Source organism: Coregonus clupeaformis, chromosome 11, assembly GCF_020615455.1.
Source record: "Coregonus clupeaformis isolate EN_2021a chromosome 11, ASM2061545v1, whole genome shotgun sequence".
Classification (NCBI taxonomy): Eukaryota; Metazoa; Chordata; class Actinopteri; order Salmoniformes; family Salmonidae; genus Coregonus; species Coregonus clupeaformis.
In genome coordinates, this window is record NC_059202.1 from 48,806,138 (window position 1) to 48,822,149 (window position 16,012).

At 40.6% G+C, this 16,012-nt stretch overlaps 1 protein-coding gene across 1 annotated transcript; it reads right to left on the reverse strand.

Annotated features, from left to right (window-relative positions):
• Nucleotides 1-1,839: 1,839 nt before the first annotated feature.
• Nucleotides 1,840-15,276, reverse strand: LOC121577046 (G1/S-specific cyclin-D1). The gene is made up of 5 exons (XM_041890753.2): nt 14,757-15,276; nt 13,334-13,549; nt 12,790-12,949; nt 9,962-10,110; nt 1,840-4,813 (listed from the first exon to the last, which is right to left on the reverse strand). The coding sequence occupies exons 1-5, from the start codon at nt 14,952-14,954 to the stop codon at nt 4,658-4,660; spliced, it is 879 nt and encodes a 292-aa protein (XP_041746687.1). The 5' UTR covers nt 14,955-15,276; the 3' UTR covers nt 1,840-4,657.
• Nucleotides 15,277-16,012: the final 736 nt, after the last annotated feature.

Consider the following 16,012-nt stretch of genomic DNA (forward strand, 5'->3'; position numbering starts at 1 on the left):
CTCTATCACTGATGGGAGCACGGATGCTATAGTCATGGATTCGCCAAGAACTGAAAGACTTGCACAGGAGATATCTCAAAGGTACGTAGCCTTTCATTCTCTGTTCACCTCAAATAACATGGTGTTAGTATGGTTGGCTGTAAAATGAGGAGATAGTTACAGAGGAGATGAATGAGCCAGTTGGAAGCTGGGGATGATTAGCTGGCCGTGATGGTATGAGGGCCAGATTGGGAATTTAGCTAGGACACCGGGGTTAACACCCCTATTCTTACGATAAGTGCCATGGGATCTTTAGTGACCACAGAGAGTCACGGCAACCAGTTAATGTCCCATCCAAAAGACGGCACCCTACACAGAGCAATGTCCCCAATCACTGCCATGGGATATTTTATTTTAGACCAGAGGAAAATGTGCTTCCTACTGGTCCTCCAACACCACTTCCAGCAGCATCTGGTCTCCCATCAAGGACCAACCCTGCTTAGCTTCAGAGGCAAGCCAGCAGTGGGATGCAGGGTGGTATGCTGCTGATACACATAGGAAACTGTTGAGCGTGAAAAGCCCAGCAGAGATGCAGTTCTTGACACAAACCGGTGCGCCTGGCACCTACTACCATACCTTGTTCAAAGGCTCTTACATTTATTGTCTTGCCCATTCACCCTCTGAATGGCACACATACACAATCCATCTCTCAATTGTCTCAAGGCTTAACAATCTTTCTTTAACCTGTCTCCTCCCCTTCATCTACACTGATTGAAGTGGATTTAACAATTGACATCAATAACGGATCATAGCTTTCACCTGGATTCACCTGGTCAGTCTATGTCATGGAAATGTTTTGTATACTTAGTGTATATCAATCTGTCTAACAATGAATATCAATGTCCTGTGTATTTGCCTGTGACTGTGGATGCTACATCAGTCTACATGTCTGAGCTGAGCAGTGTGCCATTTTGTTGGATGATATTAAATATGCCGACATCAAAGGTTTGTGTATCTTGGCTACGATGGTATTTACATTTGGGAAAAATAATAAAAGGTCAATTTCGGTTATTAATAGCCTATGTCACTCTGGTTGTTGGAGCTATCTGTTCTATGTAAACCTTCATTAAGGTTTATTTGTCAGTAAATCTGGCTTTGATAATAGCCAGTGCATACCCAGCCACCATCCTCACTTCACGTCACTGGGGCAATGGCACTGTCCCAATCAAAACGGTGCTGAAATTACAATCTAGTTGAGAACACACGACAATTGCTTTACATTTATTATAATGGTTGGATGACTTTGGGAATTTCATGTAACCACAGTTCTATGAACTAAGCGGTGCATTCAGCTGACTAAATTATTTTTACACCATTGCAGCAGCGCAAAAGATTCAGGGCTGACCCCAAATCATTCGGGGCTAAAGGCCCAAAATCCCGATCCTGGTGATGTCCTTGCCTGTGCGAAAGGATTAGGGTTTCAGCCTTTCTATTCCTCTATACAGAATTCTCCCTTCAAAAGCATTCCATGAATAACAAAATAGTATATACTATGTCCCTCTCCTCTCTCGCTCCTTTCTCTGAATTCTCCCTCTCAGTCTCTTACCCCCCACCCCCTTACATACACACACGCGCATGCATGCACAACCTGATGTCTTTTCAACAATTTTCCCCACTAGGTAGGAATCAAAGTGACTAGGACCTGGATAGCAGCATCATATCCATGCAGATGTATTTACTTTACTTTGTTCACAAAGACCAGAAAAGTATTTACTTATGTTGAGGCAAAATCAACAATATTGCCTCCGTATGGAACACTCTAACATACCATAAAGAGAAAAGATGCAGTAGTTTCTAGGGTCATTTTTTATTTTTATTTTATTGTGCAGCAAAAACACATGATTGATAACATCACGTCTCTGGTCGTTTCGAGCTGATGACATGAGGTACATTTTTTTTCAAAATGGTGTTAAATCGCTATCAGAAAACAACCTATGGCTTAATAGGTAAACATGCCATTTACAAATGTCCATGATATCTGTTTTCAACTTATACAAAAGCTTTATAAATATATATATATATATATATATATATATATATATATATATATATATAAGGGCCATCAATGGCCTAATGGGGGGATAGCCTCTTTTAATGAAACAGCTTAAAAAGGAGTTATAAAGGTGTTTTAAACTAGTTATAACAACTTTCTAACATCAGGTTGGTTGTTATGTCACCAGGTTCAATCAATGCTTTCTACTAGCTCCCTGAAGGACCCATTTGGATAATGGTATTAATGCATTTCATTTTCAAATTTTCAAAATGGACAGACAAATAAAAAAGATACAGTCAGAATTAAAGTAAAACTCAGACGAAATAAACAGATATTTTTGTCTGTAGCATGAGGTATAGTGAAGGAAACAGGAGCTCTCTTTTTTACTTTTTCTTTTTTTCTTTTTTGGAACAGAGCAGAAATCATAAAACATTGTAAAAAAAAAAATCTGATCACATACCAATACACTACGAATGACAATTTCAATAATATCATAATTTTCTATGAGAAATTCTATTACATGGCAGTATATTGACATTTTACTAATACAAATATCCACAAAATAGCAGCAAACACTTTGATAAGAGAAAAAAAGGATTGTTTTTCTTTTCGTTTTCATTTAATTTAAAGTCATGAAACTTTGCTGGGAAAATTCCTCCATAGCAGCTTGTTATAAGGAGTGTTTACATATTGTTTTCTGTCACTGTACAATCAAACCGTTTGCCCACATACCTTATGCCCCCCCCCATCACTCCCATCGCAACCCCATAGCAACCAGTTATTTCTTCCAGCTTCATCCTCCACTGATTTAAAACAATACGCAAAAGACATCTTTGAATTTGTGCAAAATGATCTAAAAGCCTTTTCAATTTTCATTTGATGACAGGGGAAGATTTGAGACATTCCTCTTTTGAATTCTAGTTTTTCCTTAACAATCAGTACACTAAGCCAATGCAATGATTTCAAAGTAATACTTTGAGTGTACTTTTACTTCACATGCCTTTCAAAGTAGGGCCAAAATGTTGTATTTTGGATGATATTACACATATTTGTAAAAAATAAAATTGCAACTCTGAATTGAATGGTTTGAAATATTTACATATATGAAATAGCCTTCTGTTATCATGATCCACACTGGCCTTGGAAAGAGAATATTTTGCAATAAATAGTTCTTAGTGTAACTATAAATTACAAGCCTCAGATGCAATTCAAGCAGTTAGAAAAGTCTGTCATCAATTGTCATGAGGAGAATAGATAGATAGGTGCCTTCTTGCGAGGATGGCACCACCATCTTTCACTGTCTTTACTACTAAGATGTCAGAAAGATGGGGTCCAGGTATTTTAGCTAGAGAAATATGTTCTGCCATTCCCACATAACACCATGTTTAGAAACACTCTACATCCCAGAGGCTGACGTTGTTCCCAAACCATTCCATTATGTTTAGTCATGTCCCATATGGTTATTCTCAAAATAGGCAGTAAGGAGTTATTGACCCAAAGTGCTTTTTCGATGGAATGGTTTTAGAAAGTAAGACAGAGTTACAATTTGATAAAGACTGTGGACTACGTTAGCTTACATAGAGAGAGCATACAGGACAGCTAGCTAATCATTCTGTAGCAGAATACAATGTTGCAAGCATTCAGTATAATAGAATCTAGACTTCTTCCTGCAGATATTTTGAAGTAGCTGTACTTCACTGGTTAGCTTGCTGTCTCCGGAAAGCAGTGTGTTAGCAGTTAGGACAGAAGCCTAGGTAATCCACAGACCTCTGATGACAATTGAATAAGGGCTCTGTTCAATTAGTATCGCTGAAGCGTTACAGATTGCGCGATAGAAATGTAAAGGTAATTTCCGATTAAGCCGACATATGCAGAGTTTACAGTTAATGCAGTCTCCGCTAACGCGGGAACAGAGCCTTTAAATTTCAATCATGTCGTAACGCTGAACTTCCGCGATACGGATTGAATAGAGCCCTAAGTATGCTAAACAAAATAACATTGTATGGTTACATTCTCCATAAAAAAGAGGAGATTAGAGATTGATTTTCAAAAGAATATCTCGAAGTTGGTTAAATGTTGAGGCATGCATGGCCACGCCAAACTAACCAGGGACAACAAAAACTCCCCTCCATTAGAAACGGGTTTACCATACCATAAAACGGCTATGTCATCAAACAACTCAGTACTAGCTTCTTATGTGAGAAATTGCAGGTGTATCATGCTCAATCTGTCCAACACAAAAATACCTAGTTCATTATTCTCTATTCTGTTGTACATACAGCACTACATTTATTTTTATTTTTTCTTATTCAAGTTTGTTTTGTCTAAAATACATAACGGGAACCATGCCCAATTGATGCTGCCTCAAACCAGTGAGGGGACAGAGAGCAAGCGTAGGAATGAAGCCCTGGCTGATCCCTTACAACATCTGTTAGGAGCCAGACAGGACGTTCAGGCCAGGCCAGACCCTATGCTACGAGCACAGGTGTGTGAGTAGGTGAGAGCGCAGTCAGCGGGGAGCGGTGCTGCTGAGACAGTGTCAATCAGCGCGTCCTCTTCTCTCCCCAAAGCCCTATCCTCCATCCATGGCCTCTGCTTGGTGAGCACCAGACAAGACTGTCCAACTCAGATGTTCACATCTCTCACGTCCGTTGGCGTGCACGACAGGTCGACCTCCTCATCCATGCTCTTGGTGTCCGTGGAAACAGTGTGTTGTTGTGCCTGACGGAGACTGGTCTCCAATAAGGACTCGATCTGTTCTTGACACGCCCGTAGACAGTCCTGCAGAGGGGGGAGAGAGACGCATTGTTAGTGATGAGATAAGGACTAGTGTTGGCTAGTCTCTCAGCAATGAGCACCACTTACAGTCATTGACATTTGTCTAACAGGTGGCCTTTTTGTCTGCCTTCTAAAATAAATCTTCAAAACCATCTGAACAATCTGAAAACACATGCAGTATTAGAATGGTATGACCATGGTACCAATGGTATACTGTGTAGGCTTTAAGGAGTAGTGACAACACACAGCACCACAGAGGCAGAGTTGCACTCTAGTGGGAAGGGCTGTGACTGTGTGAGGATTAGGCGGAAGATAATACATCCAGAAAGACTGGAAACCCAATCTGCTAGCACCAATTCCTGTTCCCAAAACAATAGGAGCTAAAGCAATTCATTGGGTGAAGGATAAGTGGGGCAGACCCTCAGTCAGGTGGTGGAAGGAGAGCCCCAGGAACATAATTCTAATGATTACGGTTCTTATTACCTGGATCATAGAGACCTGTAGAAACTAGAGCCAGACCAGTGGGTGAGGAAGGTTTCAGAAGTTATGTTACAACTATGTAATACTTAGATATTACCCTTTGATTAAAATAATAACAATACACTGAACAAAAATATAAATGCAACATGTAAAGTGTTGGTCCCATGTTTCATGAGCTGAAATAAATCCCAGAAATGTTCCATACGCACAAAAAGCTTATTTCTCTCAAGTTTTGTTTACATCCCTGTTAGTGAGCATTTCTCCTTTGCCAAGAAAATTCATCCATCTGACAGGTGTGGCATATCAAGATGCTGATTAAACAGCATGATCATTACACAGGTGCACCTTGTGCTGGGGACAATAAAAGGCCACTCTAAAATGTGCAACTCTGTCACAAAACACAATGCCACAGATGTCTAATGTTTTGAGGGAGTGTGCAATTGGCATGCTGACTGCAGGAATGTCCACCAGAGCTGTTGCCAGAGAATGTAATGTTCATTTCATAAGCCGCCTCCAACGTCGTTTTAGAGAATTTGGCAGTACTTCCACCCGGCCTCACAACCGCAGACCACGTGTATGGCGTCGTGTGGGCAAGTGGTTTGCTGTTGTCAACATTGTCAACAAAGTGCCCTATGGTGGCGGTGGGGTTATGGTATGGGCAGGCATAGACTACGGACAATGAACACAATTGCATTTTATCTATGTCAATTTGAATGCACAGAAATACTGTGACAAGATCCTGAGGCCCATTGTGAGATCCATTTTTAAAGGTATTTGTAACTAACAGATGCATACTGTATCTGTATTCCCAGTCATGTGAAATCCATAGATTAGGGCCTAATGAATTTATTTCAATTGAGTGATTTCCTCATATGAACTTTTTTATTTTATTTTTTTATTTACTTTTTTAGGGGGTAGATCAGCTTTAATATTGCAGATAGATTGTAACTTCCATCAATGTAATTGTCTGCATCACTTCCAATCCCCCATATCTTTTTTTTTCTCTCGCAAATATATATATACATACATATCCTTTAAAAAAATATATTTCCCTTTATTACTTTCCAACCCCACCACCACTTCCTTACATTTACATTTTTCATACTGGCCCCCCGTGGGAAACGGACCCACATCCCTGCCGGCCAAACCCTCCCCTACCTTGGACGACGCTGGACCAATTGTGCGCCGCCCATGGGTCTCCCGGTAGCGGCTGGCTGCGACAGAGCCTGGACTCGAACCAGGATCTCTAGTGGCACAGCTAGCACTGCGATGCAGTGCCTTAGACCACTGCGCCACTCGGGAGTCCTTAATTGGAGTAAACTAGTGAACAACAACCCTTAGGCCTCTACTCCCATATGGCGCAGCAGTCTAAGGCACTGCATCTCAGTGCTTGAGGCGTCACTACAGACCCCCTGGTTCGATTCCAGGCTGTATCACAACTGGCCGTGATTGGGAGTCCCATAGGGCGGCGCACAATTGGCCCAGCGTCATCTGGGTTTGGCCGGTGTAGGCCGTCATTGTAAATAAGAATTTGTTCTTAACTGACTTGCCTAGTAAAATAAATAAATACATACTATATACATTTTATGGACACAGTCAATTTTGTAATAATTCTATTTTGTTTGTTTTTACTCCTGAACTTCCTCTACCCTCAACCTCTCCGATCATTTTCATGATGTCCATCCGGCTTGCTTCTATACGCCATATCTCTCTAACTTTGCTCTTTCACAAAAGCTCTCAACCTATAACCTATATACTTATTATGGACACAGTATGCTTTACATTAGTTATCTTGTTGTTATTAGTTGTTGTTAGTTGTTATTAGTCCCATCCTTCAGCTCCGTTCAACACCTCCCATCTATCTCGTAACACCATCCCATATTGGATTTCTATTTGCCATATATTTTTCAACTGTACTGTGATGTTTCACAAAAGTTATGAACCCTTCTATCCTCATTGTTTCTACAGATTGTAAATTGAAAATAAACATTTTTGCTAAAAGTATTATTATATTATTGATCGATTGACTATGACTTTTCAGATCACCCAGTAGTGCTATCTGCAGGGTTAGCTCCAGGTAAATATTGCAATCCTTCAGCCATTCGTGGACCTGTGTCCAAAAACAAGCCACAAATGGACAGTACCAAAACAAATGATCTAATGATTCTGTCTCTTCGCAGCAAAATCTGCAGAGCTGGGAAGATTGTATCCCCCATATAAATAACATTCTATTGGTAGCAAGAATTTTGTATAATAATTTAAATTCTACGTTTTAAATCCGGCGTCGTTTTGCGTATCAGTTCATAAACACTATGCCATGGAATTGGTATGTCAAAAATCTCTTCCCAACTATTTTGCAATCTATATGGGATGGCCGTCAATCCTTTGGTCCTTAAATTAAACTGGTATACTTTTTTATTTATCACAATTTTCTTTAACCAATTATGTTCTTTAATGCAGGGTCGACAGACAAGTTCCTTACTTTTTCCCCCTTCCACTTTCCTCTTCCATTTTTGCGGTAATGCTGCAATTATTTGGTTGTAATTTTGGGTAGAGCATTTCCATACATTATACATTTCCATATGTTTTTGTTAGCTGCATGTGCGACATAACTCCACCAGTCCTACCTATAATATTATTTTCGAAGATTATACCTTTTTTTTTTAAAAATCAAATAAAAATGTTGTTTTTATCAATTAGTATATATGGTTTTAACCACAATATTTTTTGCATTATTTGTTCTGTCGTTTCTGAAATTGCAACCAACTTTCTATGGCTTGTTTTAGAAATAGTGATATTTGGGAGATTATTTCCTTTTCAAATAATGAAAGTGAGAGGTTGTAATCTGAATAAAAGGAAAAAGGCCATTCTTTTTTAGAGACAATCTTACTAATTTGCTAGAGAACCAGTTCGGATTTAAGTATAACTTTTGTATGACTGAAGCTTTTAGTAATAGGTCTAATGCATTAATATTTAATAATTTCTGTCATCCGAATTCATATTCATTATATAAATAGGCTCGTTTAATTTTGTCTGGCTTGCCATTCCAAATAAAATTGAATATATTTTTCTCATATAATTACAAAAACTGTTCGCTAGGCATAGGCAAGACCATAAGCAAATAAGCAAATAGGTAAACTGGGATAATACTAAAGAGTTAATCAGGGTGATTTTTCCACAAATAGACAGGTATTTACCTTTCATGGTAGCAAGATCTTATCTATTTTTGCTAACTTTCTATTAAAATGTATTGGAGTGAGATCATTTATTTCTTTTGGGATATGGATTCCGAGTATATCCACATCACCATCAGACCATTTTATTGGTAAACGACATGTTATGAACTGTAACTTAGCACAATCTTTGAAATTGTTGCATGTTGCATTTATATTTTTGTTCAGTATAATAATAATAATATTTAAAAAGTAATTGGTGACATTCCATTGAAATAATGAGAGATTATGTACTAAATTATGACATTAGAGCTGAATTGTGTCCTGTGTTTGTTATGCGAATATACACAACTGACTTTGTAGTTGCAAGGAAAGTGCATTTATTAATGGGGCGCTTTCTTTTTTTATTACTTTTTTCTTCCCCCTTTCCTTTTGGACTCCACAAGAGCCTTGCCTCCTGCATCAATGACAAAGGGGACAACGAGCGAGAACTTTTGCACGTCGTCGACTGCACTGGAGTGAGGGACTGTGCGCTCGCCTCTCATTTCCTGACCCATTCAGAGACAGGGTTTATGGCCTGGCTACCTGCTGCTCTACATCCCCTGTCTCTCAGATCTCTCTCTCTCTCCTCTCTAGTGCTGAGTGATTAGTGCTTTTTGAGGTCGGTTCGGGTTCGGTTTGATTATTTTAAAAATTATAATTTTAGACTTCGGTTTCTCTTCTTTTTGTAAACATTAAATGCACTATGCATTATGGGGGTTGAATGCTGTAACAACAGAGAATAAAATAATGGTAGTGATTGCCCATCACTTATTAAGCATAATTTATTCACATTACTTTACTTTAACAAAATATTTTGTTTTATTTGATGACTTCACTACTTCATTCCAAGTCATCATCTCATCTCTATAGAGCTGCTGCCCATGCTGTCTAACAAAATCACTATTTTAGTTACTATTCAAAGTAAATAAGGCATACTTTTATGACTGCTGACTACCAACTATCAATCACTTAGATCATGTACTTTCAGGTAGAGATACCTTGCGAAGCAACTGCTCTCTATCCCTCTCAATCGCGCATTCTTCTGTCTCTTTACATAGCAGGTATAGCAGACATGAGTCGGTCATGGTCACGTGATGAGGTAACCCTGCCTGCGAACTTCAAAACCAGTCTCTGCCCTCGGCCCAAGAGGGAATTTCCCTAAGACGTTGGTTGCGCCCGTCGGAGACCCGGGTAACTGATATTTCGGGTTAATGCTCAGCACTACTCCTCTCTTGTTCTACTGTCACCCCCTCTCCCCCATGAGTTACCACATAGTGGAAGCAATCAGATCAATAAAAGGCTGGGAATCTGTGGAAGATAAAAGACGGGCAACCATTCCATATGCAAAGCTAGGCAGAATGGTTGCACGTTTGCTATATTAGGCTCTCTAGTCTCATTTCTAAGCTATATGTTTAATTTCAAAAATGTTGCATGAGACTGGGTTGTCCTTACATACCGGGTCACTTCTGATGACTTGGGACAGGAAGTCAGTGAGTTGCTGGGATGACAGTGCATCGTCCATGCTCTTCAGATTCAGCCCCTGGACAGCAGCCGCCACACTGCCCGCAGCGATCATTGACGGAGGGTTGGCAATGAATTTGACATCTGGTGGAGAAAAAAGGAAAAGAGAGAAAGATAAAAAAGAGAGAGAGAGAGAGAGAGGGGGAGAGAGAGAGAGAGAGAGAGAGAGAGAGAGAGAGAGAGAGAGAGAGAGAGAGAGAGAGAGAGAGAGAGAGAGAGAGAGAGAGAGAGAGAGAGGGAGGGGGTGAAAGAGAGAGAGGCAACAGGTCAAATTCCTGAAGCAAGGCATTTGATCCACAAACAATTCACACAACAACCTTGTTAATGGTGCAGCTCACTGGCTCCAGAGCTGCAGCTCAGGCCATTGACACGGGTGAGACAACAAGAGAGAGGCGACACCCTGGCAATGAGGGGTGAGACGGAGGTGTGGGGGAGGAAGAGAGGGGTGAGAGGAAGGAGGTGGGACGAGGGGGATGGGGCAGAATAATGTGGCACAACCAGATAATGGCAAGGCAGAGAGGAGAGAGAAACTGTGCGTCCAACAGAATCAGAACAGAGGCACCATGCTGACATGTGGCAGGATGCCCTGACTGCTACTGAGGAGCTATGCTGTAGGTCCCAGTCACTCTGCCCCCCCCCCCCCATTACATCGCTATACCATCATCCCCTCCTACTCTCTCTATCCTCGTCTTTCTATCCTCAAATTTGCATACATACAAAACTTTGTTAAGAGTAAAGAGGGGCAGATACAACAAATGACATAATCAAATAAGAGGGAAGACGTATTGCACTTGCTGGAATCTGATGTTGGTGATAAATGATCTATTCAGCCCAACAACTGCTTGATAATCACACAGAGAGAATGAGAGACAAGCTCATGAAATGCAGATGTATTCTCCCCAGACCCCCCCCACCTTAAGCCCAAACCCCCATTCCCCTTCTCAACAGCCTCACTATGCAATAAATCACCCTTCAACCCGCTCTGGTTGGACCCCTCTCTGGAAAGATCATGTCTCACTTCCTCTTTTCAAGTGCTTAGAGAGACAATAAATCTACTCCAGGCAGGGGTGCTCACACACGCACCACATGTGCACACACGCACACACACACACACAAACAGAGGGGCTCCTCAGACGATGCACATTGTGTGAAACAACAGGTCTAATCACCAGGCTCAGACCATTAATTTTACCATATTAATTAGGGGGCCTCTCAGTCTAGGAGACGAGCCCCCTTTACACCCCCCAACCCAATGGGTATGGGGCTGGGGCATCATTGTGAGTGAGCTCCCATTGCAAGGGCCTGCACCACAGAGAGCTTAGAGAGGAGGGTTGAGGAAGAGCGCTGCGAGATTAATTGAACTTGCATAAAGGCAAGCCAGAGAGCCATTATCCAGGCCCATATCCCCACTAGATCTACCCATTCCTACACTCCCTATAAAAGAGAAAGGAAATAAATGCTTGCAACCCTCAAGATGAATGCAGGAATGCCAGCCAGCAGCTGCTCTAAAGGAAATATATAAAGCAAGAGACTCCACAGTCTCAGAAAAAAGTCAAATATAAAAGGGGATCATTTTCTTCTATGCTGGCAAGATGAAGGAAATAAATGAATTTCACAAAGGTGTATCAAAGACTATTAAAACACACCCCTTATACAAACCATGTTGCAGCAGGTCAGAACTCGTTAAGTGCCTTCCTTAGAGGTATTACTCAACACAAATAGCACGTACAGGATCTTCAACATGCTTTCACACACTCCCTAGTCTTCCCCTCCCTACATTATTCTGTTTGTCTATTCCTTCATACAATTGGAGTTCACTTTTGTAAGTGATCACCTGTTAAAAGTGTTCCGTTTTTCAAATCAAAGATATGACCTTGTTGTGTCACTCTTCATTCCATTCCCTTCCATTACCAAAAGAGAGGCCCGGACCTTCTTGCTCTCCGAACAGGACAGAGCCTAAGCCAACAGGCACATTCAATTTACTAAATTAAGCAGTAACTTCAAACAGCACGTTGAGTTAAGTCTTCCCCCTGACCTACCACAAGACAGAGGTGCTTCCTCTAACACAAATCAAATGTTGTTGAGGGGGGCCACTATGAAAAATTAAAAATAATGTATGCACTCACTAACTGTAAGTCGCTCTGGATAAGAGCGTCTGCTAAATGACTAAAATGTCAAATGTCAAATGGAAAGTAGTGCAGGTTGGAAACCTATAGAGCAGGACTTCTCTTCAATATCACCTTCTGTAAAACTCTGCCTGCTATTGGGTTCCAGGCCTTCTATTGTGCAATGCTAGAGCTTAGTCCAAAGGGTAGAAATTAGACAGTGTAACAGCAGCTACATCAAAGTATATTCCTCGAGCATTTACCCTGCTGCTCATATGTAAGCTTTGCAGGGCCTGTTCACAAATGAACACAACCTTTCTGGAATGTGTACAGCTTGTGATGTATTTAGCAGAACCGTCTACTCTACACCAAACCCCTTCACTTTACCAAACGCCAAGTCAAGTGGTTCAAATCAAGTTTAGGGCAAAAGATAATGGCATAACTGTTACACAAGTATGGGAGTTATCATGCCATTGACAAATATCAACTCAACCGCTTCCATTTGGAACCCCTCTTTACAGTAGTAATCCACATCAGAACATCTAAAACCCAGGGGACATGTAGACCTACAACATCCCTCTAAGTTAACAGCACTAAACAGAGACAGCAGAGCAGCAGTGTAACAATAGGCAGGTGGTGGTGGGACTCCCATGCATACCTGTAGCACAGAGAGCCACAAAGGTCTGGGCATGCTTGCACAGGATTTGCTTGGTGTCCTGATGGATGGGTAGTTTGGAGAGGAAGTGGTCTATGAAATCGTGCGGCGTCACTGAGGCTAGATCCCATTTCAGTTTGTTCAATACCAGTAGTTCCATTTGCTGTGGAGGAGATAGGAGAGAGAAAACATGTAGTAGGATACTGTGCAAGGGTTCAAGACACCAACACACCACTAGAGGGTGGGCATGCTCCACACAGGCCTATGCTCTGCCACTGTGCCAATGCCTTATCATGACAATCATTGATGTTAGGGGAAGAAGGTTTAAGACATTTTGTTATAGAATTTCAGTTATTTTCTAATTTAAAATGATTGATCTCCCAAAGTTAACTTTGGCTAAACTGAAAAGAATGCACTTACAAGAAATTATAGTTCTTATTATAGGCAGACTGTTTGTAAAATAAGGAAGTAACACTACACTAAATTATACAACCTCCTAAACATAATCTACATGTGTTGGTTATAACTAATGTGGAAGTCAAATTACCAGCAACTCGCCAGGCCGGATGGAATTGTCAGTGTATATGCACAACTTCTCAGCTGTTAGAGGAATGGTCTCCTTCATTTTAGACGCCAGAAACATGCATGTAGCTCCCAATAACTGTAGCCGAGTCTTCTTTGTGGGTTCAACAGACAAATATCTGTCCAAAAAATTCATAGCTAGGGGAAAAACCTCCTCTTCGCATTTCTGTTCCTCACAGACCTGGAATCAAAAGCAAAACCAAACATCAGTTAGGCTACACATCCAGTCTATAGGCCTATATCTACATAGTCTACAAAGCTATCAAAAATAACAAACAATAACACGAGTCATACATGAATGCATATAAGTGCATATTATGTGCCTGTAAAGGAGCTCTAAGACGTTTTGGATGTAAAAAACTGTTTTTAGAGACATTTCGCTCGTGCACACAAAGGTTGATCTCTCTGCAAGGCAAGCGCATTGCTTGCAGAGCCTTATTGTAGTTCGCCATATTTTCAACAAATATTTTTAAATATTTCAAAATTGTTTTAGAATGTAACATTAGCATGTAAACATTATTATACTTATATTTTATCGGACAAAAGTGTCATATTCCGAATATCTAAAAGAAAAATGTTCAAAATTAACTATATATGTAAACCACTATAGAAATTGGACAAGCAGCATGCGCACACATCTCATAACAGCATGTAACTTTCAAAATGAATTAAAAATATAATCTTCCACACCACGAAAACATTTTTACCCTGTTAATGTTAAGCAATTTATCTTCTTACATAATGTATCTTCTTACATAATGTGACAACTTTATTACATTCTCTCAAAGGGAATCGAAGCTATTAACCAATTTTAGAGGCGACCCTTTGAAACTCCCAAATCGACTTGGATTGTTCAGTTGCTTCAACTCTAAGAACAATTTTTTGTTTGCTTTATCAAGTGGTAACTTAACAATAGAAACAAAGTTCCAAATGCATCCGAGGTCAGTGACTACATGGAAAACAGCTGTGACATGGTTATTACACGTTTTAAACCACAAAGTAAACCACAAGAAAACAAAGAGGGCGAATACTGGCACTAGTGACTGCATACGTGTACATTGACATTAATTAAAGAGGATAATGATACTAAAGTGTAACATTTTGTTCCCTTGAATATAATCGAATAAAAAAATTGGCGTCATTTGCAGCATGTGTCAGGTAAAAATAAGGCTCAATGAGTCACACAGACAACCTCTAATGTAGTCCAAAGGGTAAGCTTTTGCTGGGTGAATAATGTGATAAACATGACATGAACAACACAAGACAAGCAATCTTTATAGTTGCATGGTAGTAATGTATTTTGCTTCTATTCCAAAGGGCATAGACCTGTGAGATGATTCGGAGAATGTAATGTTATGGTTCTGTTAGAAAGGGTTTATTGCACAAACCTCCAGCATCCATGTAGAAACAATTCTCCTCATGCAGGGTACAATCTCTTTCTGTACACATTTGAAGTAGTTCGTTGCGGGGAGATAATTGTCTTCAGCTTTTAGCATAGTCTGCAGAACTCTATCGTTGAGCAGGTTCGAGTCTTGGTAAGCTCTCCGGATGGTCTCCACTTCACAGCACAGCAACTGGTGTTCCATTCCTTCGGCTTCGGCAGTTGCTTGAGCAATGAGAGAGACAGAGAGAGACTGAAAGAGAGTCTGAACTATTGCTTTCCCAAAAGTTCCGTGGATGTTGCTCTGCCTCTGTCTGCTGCGACTGCTTTGTCGAAGCTCTCAGGAGGCGACCAAACTCTGCTCAACTTTCCTCAATAAACTCCCCTCCCCTCCGCGCACTGGGGAAATGACGTGCCTGTTGTTATGTATGTTGGTTATAGAGCAGATCAAAGGCAGCGTCGACCATGAGGGTGAGGGAGAGAGAGAGTCCCAAAAAGAGAAGCCCGCCTCAGAGAGGGGTAGAACGCTATTCCACATAAATGTATAGTCCCTTCCCATCGCCGCCAGCGTATGGGCTATTGGAAGTGGGCGGTCTCAGGTCCGTTTCTGGAGGCAGTAGGCTAGGTGAGGGTCTGATTGCAGCTACTGCGCGGTACCAGTGGGGGAAGCAGAGATGCTCGGTGGCTGGACTGGAAGTAGATTTTATTGTTTGTGTGGCCTCTTTTTCACAAATGAAAGCTTCCGAGTGGCGCAGCGGACTAAGGCACGGTATCTCAGTGCTATACGTATCTCTACAGATCCTGGTTCGATCCCAGGCTGTATCACAATCCGGCCGTAATTGGGAGTCCCATAGAGCGGCGCACAATTGGTCTGGGATAGGCGGTCATTGTAAATAACAATGATTTCTTAACTGACTTGCCTATTTAAATAGGAATGCTAATATTTATTTTAATATCTGAATCTGCAAAAAAATGTTATTTGCTTATAAATACACCAGCCACAAAACCAATGAAAGCGCCAAAATAATATCTTGTAACTAGGCTAAATGGCAATAATCAGGACTAGACAAACTATTAAACTAAATGAAAACAAATGTCAATGAAAACTAAAGTAAGAAATAGTAAGGAAACCAAAATAGAAAACTTCACACAGCGAAATAGTGTTTTCCCTTTTAGTCTGAGAATTACAGTAAAAAATATTCAGAGTCCACTTCATGTTTACATTTTGGTCATTCAACAGATGCTCTTTATAGTTCCTCGTGT

What these genes read in the sequence shown, in the direction of transcription:
- LOC121577046 (XM_041890753.2), bottom strand. Translation starts at nt 14,954, where the DNA reads ATGGAACACCAGTTGCTGTGCTGTGAAGTGGAGACCATCCGGAGAGCT. An exon ending in TTTCTACATGGATGCTGGAG is followed by an intron (nt 13,550 to 14,756) that starts GTTTGTGCAATA and finishes TTTTGATTCCAG; the next exon opens with GTCTGTGAGGAACAGAAATG. An exon ending in AAGTCATCAGAAGTGACCCG is followed by an intron (nt 4,814 to 9,961) that starts GTATGTAAGGAC and finishes CCCCCTCTGCAG; the next exon opens with GACTGTCTACGGGCGTGTCA.